Raw genomic sequence first — 8,091 nt, forward strand, 5'->3', positions numbered from 1 at the left:
TGGTACAAGGGTCAGTAAAGAGAACACAGCCCTGACTTGAGAGGTTGCAGGGAAAACAGAGTCCTCGGGACAGTTTGTTAGCACAAGAATCTGAAAGGAACATTCAGAAGAGATGGATACTAGTGATTGTACTGATGAGGGGTTTCAGGAATGGGGGAGAAGTAGGAGACAGGGACAGAATAAGAAGTATCTAGAACTTTATGGGGATGAGAGTGCCTACTATCAGTATTTCTTTTCAGAATTACTCTGGAGGTCCTAATCAGCTCAAAAAGAAGGGAAAAAGATAAGAGAAAACTATTTGCAGACCATTGTCTAATTAGAAAATATTAAAAGATGACAAAAGTATAAGATGAATGTAATGTACTTAAAATGTCACTTAGCTATACACCTATAAAAGAGTGACATGCATTGTACAATTTTACTTTTCCATTTAGTATTACACATTTTATTTTTTTGTTTGATGTGGAGTTTTTGGTAGGTTTTTGTTTTTTTTTTTCTGAGCAGTTTAACAAGCTGGTTCTAGGTTTACATGAAAGAAAAAAGGGTCAAAACACTCCTGAAGAAGAATGAGATGGGAAAAATTTATACTCTACCAGATATAAGGACTTACTACTGCTGCAGTAATTAAGACAGAATGGTATTGACAGAGGGACAGAAATAGTGAATGTGATAGCTGAAAAACTGACCTATGCATAAATGGAAATTTGCTGTATGATGGAGGTGATGATGAAGATCACTGGGAAAAGGATTGTTGAGTGAGTGCTGCTGGGACCACTGGGTGTCTGCAGGAGAAAGCGAAATTGTCCTCACATCCTGTATAAAAATCATTCTCAGATCAAGACTTAAATGGAAAAGACAAGTTTAAGTCTTTCAAAAGAAAATAAAAGAAAAAAATCTTTGTGACCTCTGACTGGGGAAGTTTCTCAAGACCCAAAGCATTCTAAGCATAAAGATGATCATAAGAGTAGGAGTTGCTGTCTTCAAGACAATATAATACAAAGGAACTTTAAAAACAACTTGCAGAAAGTAATTTAAAGTTTATACGATGCAAGATTAGTATCCAGAATATGTGAGGAATTCCCATCTAAGAAAGATAAGCAAATTAACAGAAGAATGGCAAACATGGATAGTTGTTTTATTGAAGAGAACACACATATGAAAAGACAACCTCAGTAACCCAGAAAATGTATAATAAAACCCCAATGAGACACTGTTAGATTAACAAAATTAAGAAGTCTGACAAAGCTCAGTATTGATGGAGGATATGCCTATTCTTGATTTAAATGGAAATGTAGAATATACTATCTACATTTTAATAATAAAATGCTATGTATATTTTTTTGGGTTGAGCTGTCTCAGCCCACACTTGGCCCCCATTATAACCTTTCTTTAGTAATAAATGCCATTTCAGCAATGCTTTCTATTTTTACCCCCTAATAGAAATCTTTTTTATGCTGATCCCGAATGAGTTTTTAGTGGATTGCGTCCCTCTGCCATCATAGTCACATAGTGACTGGCTCATTAATTTCAAATCACGAGCTTCATCAGGAAATTACCAGAGGAGTAGCTATCTCTCAGCCTCTGATAATAGTAAGACACCCTTTGGGCAGCTCTGAGGCTTTGCACGAACAACCACAGTAATAAGCTGTTGTAAGGTAGATGTAATTACTGTAGGATTTAAACTACCTAAGTGTAAAATGAAAGACAGCCTTAAAGTTGAATTCCCTCATTTTTGGAATAGAATGATGAAGTAAAAATAGACAAAACTTGTCATCAGAGGACTGGGTATTTGTATTCCAATGCCAACAGCTTGCCTGGAAACCTCAGGCAAGTCACCTCTACTCCAGGCCTAACCTACCCTACTTCTCAGAGTTAGAGAATGAAAGAACATGATGGCGAGAGTACAGTATCAAGATCAAAGAAGGCATTAGTATCAGACTTACTATTTTATGGACAAGAAGACACAGGGATGTAATTTGCTCAAGGTCATTCAACTAGTTATGGAAGAACTGGGATATGAATCAAGATTTCCAAATTCCTGAGTGTTTCTTTCCACAGTCCCAAGTAGCCCTTCCTTCCTTCCTTCTAGATTAAGAATAAGTCTTTTTTATATAAACTAATTTTTTCAGAATTTCCCTTGCAATCATTCACATTTTTTTTAAAACTTAGCATTTCAGACTAAGCTAAGATAGGTGTATATATCCAAGAGGCTCTTTACAGACAATGTTTAAAATGCGTGCTCGTGTTAAGCATTTACTAAATGAGGAAATCTGCAGCACACTTGGAAGTATTAGGGACAATCTTTCATACTCTATTCAGAAGAGAAAGTAGGTCAAACTGCGTCAAAAACCTATTATAATAGTTGTGTCTTAAAAATCATCTTACTGGATCCCTGGGTGGTGCAGCGGTTTAGCGCCTGCCTTTGGCCCAGGGCGTGATCCTGGAGACCCGGGATCGAGTCCCACATTGGGCTCCCGGTGCATGGAGCCTGCTTCTCCCTCTGCCTATGTCTCTGCCTCTCTCTCTCTCTCTCTCTCTCTCTCTCTCTGTGACTATCATTAAAAAAAAAAAAATCATCTTACTGATGTGATGAATCAGAATAAGATTTAATAAAATTAGTGCCCCCTTTAAAGTCCACTCTTATTTGGTAGTGTTAATGCGGTTTGAAAGAATTCTCATATAAAAAGCAAATGTCAGTACGTACCACTTTCTATTCATTCTGAAAAGCATATGCTATTTGCTTTGCAAGATAGAGGCAATTATACCCACACCCTGCTGATCCACCTCCCAGTTTTTGAGACACCCATTCTGTGACACATCTCTGAAAGGCTTTAAGTGAGGGCCTCCTAGCTGGGCCTGTCACTGATCCCCGTCCCTACACTACTGCACTGGTCTGAGGATCTCCTGTCAAAAAACGCAGCACATGGGAAGAATACTGTTACCCCCTCCCCTCTCTGTCTTGTTAGTGTGAATGGAATTGGAATAACACCTCATCCAGGTCCAGGGCTAACAGATGTCTCTGATTCTATAATATGCTGCCTTTGATCCAAATGTGAGTCTTGACTCCCACACGTACTAGCTGATGTGTGAATTGTGGAGAGATCACACTTATTCTTACCTGATATCAATTTCATCATCTCACATGAGGCTAACAATCACTCCTTCCTTCCTCCCTCCTATCTGAGAAACTACAGAGTGCTATTAGCTATTATTAGCATGGTGGGTAAGGTATGCATAGTTGTAGCACAGTGAACCCCATGTTGACACTCAGAATGAAGGAAGCCAGCCAGAATCATTAAGAAGACAAAATAACATTTTTTTATTTTTTTTTTTTTTTATTTTTTTTTTTTTTTAATTTTTATTTATTTATGATAGTCACAGAGAGAGAGAGAGGCGGAGACACAGCCAGAGGGAGAAGCAGGCTCCATGCCCCAGGAGCCCGACGTGGGATTCGATCTGGGGTCTCCAGGATCGCGCCCTGGGCCAAAGGCAGGCGCCAAACCGCTGCGCCACCCAGGGATCCCCAAAATAACATTTTTTTAAAGGGACCATTTAATCCAGGATCCTATACTAGGAGACGGCTAAAAATGTTGGGAGAACATGCTTTAAAGGAGCCAAGACTATTTCATTTAATATCATTAACATTTAATTGTATGACCCTGGACCTTGTAAGGGCTTGGGAGGTATCCCTTGAATATGTGGGGCCATGCAGGTGTTGCTATACCTTTGATTAAGGAGGATCTTTTTCCTTCATGCTTTGGGTGGTTCAGTCTGGTTCCTTTCATAATTATCACAGATGTAAGTTATTTTAATCCCTGAATCAGGTTTTGTTTTGAGTAGTTTTATTTGAGCCGTCAACATGTTAAGTGCTACCTGCTTTTGTTTCATAGGTATTGAAACCAGGCAAAAGTGTCTTGTTTCGTGACTATGGGCTGTATGATCATGCCATGCTCAGGTTTAAAGCTGGCAGCAAACTTGGGGAAAACTTTTATGCTAGACAAGATGGAACAAGATCATATTTTTTTACTGATGGTAAGGTTAATAGAATTTGCTTTTATTTCTGTTTACTTGTTTGCATTATCATTGTGTTTCTGGGCGGGAATGGGGGCAACAACACGTAGCACATGCACAAGGTCCTGGCTGGAACAGTCTCCAGTACCCACCACTTAGCCAGCACCAGGGATGACTGCTAGTACTCTATTAGGGACATAGCTATGACCGTGGTGAGCTCTCAAGCCTCCTCTGGTCACAGTATCTAGTTAATGAACCTGGGTTAATGGACAGCCTCTGACATGCCACATGTATAACCTACCGGGAACTGTGCTGGAAAAGGGGGAGGGCAAATCAGGATCTTCACTTTGTTCAGGCACGAATAAAACAAGGCTGGCTCAGTCGGAGGAGCATGCAGCTCTTGATCTCAAGGTTGTGAGTTTGAGCCCCACATTGGGTGTAGAGATTACTTTAAAAAAAAAAAAAGCAAATAAACTTAAAAAAATAACATATGTACAAGTAGGACTGTATAATGCCTGGAGGTTACCTTCCCAGGTCACAAAGGCAAGACACTTTTCTCTATAAAGGTTTTAAGTAAACAAGTTTGCTATCAAGGGGTCTTAAACATTTGTACATCTTGAAATGAAATATTCTTTTGTGTTTAAAATGAAATAAAAAATGAGTGATTGCCCTTAAAATAAAAAAAAAAATGAGTGATTACCTTTATGACTGCAAAGTCAAAAATGTCAGGTGAAAATTAAAAATGTTTCTGATTTCATGACATCTGAGTAAACCAATTGTAAATAACTGAGAAGACACATTGAGGTCTGCAGAGTGCTTCAGAACACATTCTTCAGAGTAATGCTCTAAGAGTCTTATATTTACTATGTAGCCATTCTATTTGATTTAACACATAGTGATGTATTACTTGGGTTCAATTTTCCTGAGGGTGTATCACCAAAAAGTGACGGTTTTCCCCAGTCTGGTCACAGATTTTCCTCCATCATGTTAGGCTAGATGAAGTACTTGATACAAACATACTGAACACGTGAAAACTTGGTATAAATCTAGCCAGTTTGGAATTTTGTTTCTTTTCACTTGGACTTTTGTATTTGAGGACTCACAATAATAGGGCAAGGTGGCCATACTCCAGGTTTTCCTTCAACTTTTCTGGATCAGTTATTTAGTTAAGGGTTTCTGTCTGAGTGTAAGATGATGACAAGTAGGAATGTTACTTTCCAAAACAAAACCTTCTAGAAATTATAGCATGAAATATCCCAGTGAGCACCCTCTCTTTACCACTGCAGAACAAATGTAGTAGTATCGAGGCCTTGAGCATTGTTGATCTGCTTGCCTTACAGAATTCCTGGCTCGGCTCTTTACGGACACAGGTTACGAAGAAGTGGTGAATGAGTATGTGTTTCGTGAGACGGTGAACAAAAAAGAAGGCCTTTGTGTGCCAAGGGTTTTCCTTCAGAGCAAATTCCGAAAGTGTCCTAAGAACCCAACTCCATGACCATGGGCTGGGCCACAAATTGTGACCTTTCATGAGGTTGACATTTGTGCCTCTGCTTGAAGAGGAAAGTTTAAAGCCGCTATTTTGTATATTTTTATATCTCAACCTTTTAAAATGAGTATGTATAATTTTTATATTAAAAAATAGCAAGCGTGTGTGTGTATGTGTTTGTGTTATTGAAATGCAAATAAAATTGCCAGGCCTGAAAAAGTTTTATGGTATAATGTAATATAACCATGCTGTCTGACTAAAATTCCACCAAGGGGAATGCATAAGCACTTACAGAGATCCTTACTGTCACTCCTGTGATTCTGTAAATGTGCCTCTAGGCAGCATGTCAGGCAATCCTGTGGAAAAAGGAGGCCAAATAGACAAAAATAACACATTCAGATGTATTTTTAGCCTGAAGGAAAGTTCTTTTTTCTTTTTCCAGCGTCTCTCACTTGACTATTTTTCTCTGCTTCAGTTCATTTATATATATGCCTCTTCAAGACCAGTGTTTCACAAATACAGCTTTTGCTATGACTCAGGAACCTACCATGGCTCCCTGCCTAATTCTTGAAACTCTAATTGAGCCAGGCCCTGGCCACACTCTCCAGGGAGAGAGGGGAAGGCCAACACCTGTCCTCCCCATCCACCTGATGTAGCTTCTCTAGGAGTGCCACAGATGGATTGTCCTCATAAAGGAAAAGCTGCAGAGTGTTCACTTGGAATATTTTAAGTTGGCCTAATGATATACCTACCTTGGATACTGAGCAAGGTGACCTCTCAGTGGCCCACTTTTAAAATACACTGGTTGTGAAATCTACTTAAGTGAATGACATGATGTAATCCATCAGTTTAAGCTATGAGCCAATGGACTGGATTAAGAAAAATAAGGCTGAACCTAACAAAAGCATGGCATAAGTCCCACTGCCTCTGTGTCCTCCTGTCGATTCTCCCCAGGCAAGTCTCTATTATTTGCATCACGGGTTAAGAGTAGAGCAGCAGGGATTTCCACAGTTTCGGTGCCCAGGGACCCAGGAAAGCAAAGCCACAGTTCAGTAGCAAAACTCGAACAGCATTTGTTGAATCCTAGTATAAAGAATCCACCAATATTACCTTGTCTTCATAGACAGAAAACCGCTCCAGAAAGACAGTACTAGTGAACTGTGTACATGCCGTAGTGTAGCATAGGTATATAGTTTATATCTGGTATATATATTATACCACACAATATATATCCCGTACTGTACCATGTAGTACAAGGTACTTTGGAGCTTTTGGTATATACTACATTCTTTAGTGCTAATGAAATTGTATCATGATTTGGAGTTTGGAAAGCAGGGTTCGAGTGCAGGACTTATGCCACACAAGTCCTCAGCTTCTTGGAGCCTCAGCTTTTACATCCCTAAGGCTGAGCTCCTGGGGCCTACAGCACAGGGCTGCTGCTAGCACTAAATGAAATTCACTTGGGAGTGCTTTGTTTACTAAAAAGTGCCGGCTAACTGCTAGTACTCTATTAGTTTGCATTCCCCGCCCCCCAGCACCCAAGAAAATAACCTCTCCCGTTATGAAATCCTAATTCCTCTTCCAGAAGGCTGTTATTTTAAATCTTGGGTTTCTCAAGAGAGTTTGGGATTTGGATGTGCCGCCGCAAGGTGGCGCTAGATGCTCAATAATCCCACTGGCCTTTGCTCCCATTTTAGTCATGGGTCTAGCACGTTCATTTTTATTGTCATTGGAAAGGAAGGAAAATGCTTACAAATGTACTTTCTAGGTCAATTTTATCTCGTAAGGTCAATTTTGGCCTCGCTGTGAAGATGAGAAGTAAAGATACCTCTATCCAACGTTCAGTCTACTTTACCTACAGAAGGTAGTTTGCTTTCGACTGAATTTGTGTAACATTTTTAGACAATAGGCTCTGAGCGTGCCTGCAAGGCCCCCGTCCCTCTCTCATTCCTGAATGGTTCTGTGGATTCATTTTTACTGTTGCTAGGGATTAAGGCAAAGCAAAAGAAGGGACTGCAGCATGGATACTGTTTGCCTCACACATTCATAGTTATCTTTGACAGCATTTGGTTTCCTATTTCACAGTAGTCAAGCAAGGAAGAGAAAATTGTGAAATAAATCATGTGCACCAAGAGAGCGAAGTAGGACCATGTCTGCTGTTGGGAAGCAAACATTTAATATAAACTTAAATAGGCTCTCCTCCTGAAACCAAATATTCCATTAAAAATAAAATTAGCTACGTTCATTTTTCTGCCCTCCTTACACCTGGGGCATTTCATTAGATAGTGTTCCACAAATACCCACTCGAGAAACAGGACACCTTGCGGTTGCTCTGGCTGAAGTACAGGGAGGAGGGAGGACAATGTGGGTACACGATGAGAGGTAGGGAAGTAACCCAACGAGATCCTCACTAAGGCAAAGTGGGACAGCCAGGAAAGCAATCACCAACACAACATCAGAGGGAAGAAAAAGAGGAAGCGAGGCTATGGAAAACTTGAGGGTAGCAGCTGGCAACTGTCACCATCACTTGGAAAGAAAATTTCCACATTTTTCAGTTAGAGGCGTCATATGCCCTGCTATAAGGGCATGGCCAT

At 40.0% G+C, this 8,091-nt stretch overlaps 1 protein-coding gene across 6 annotated transcripts in view; it reads left to right on the top strand.

Annotated features, from left to right (window-relative positions):
• The window catches only part of METTL6 (methyltransferase 6, tRNA N3-cytidine), a 15,404-nt gene extending 9,743 nt beyond the window's left edge, over nt 1-5,661 (top strand). For 5 of the 6 annotated variants that reach the window (XM_072726824.1, XM_026015511.2, XM_026015512.2 and 2 more), the window contains 2 exons: nt 3,891-4,032; nt 5,352-5,661. In XM_072726824.1, coding sequence (XP_072582925.1) covers nt 3,891-4,032; nt 5,352-5,506 — 297 coding nt within the window. In that variant the 3' untranslated portion in view covers nt 5,507-5,661. The remainder of the gene's footprint in view (nt 1-3,890; nt 4,033-5,351) is intronic. The other variant, XM_026015514.2, reaches the window with a different exon arrangement.
• The last annotated feature ends 2,430 nt before the right edge of the window (nt 5,662-8,091 follow it).

Source organism: Vulpes vulpes, chromosome 11 (genome assembly GCF_048418805.1).
Source record: "Vulpes vulpes isolate BD-2025 chromosome 11, VulVul3, whole genome shotgun sequence".
In the NCBI taxonomy this organism is placed as follows: domain Eukaryota; kingdom Metazoa; phylum Chordata; class Mammalia; order Carnivora; family Canidae; genus Vulpes; species Vulpes vulpes.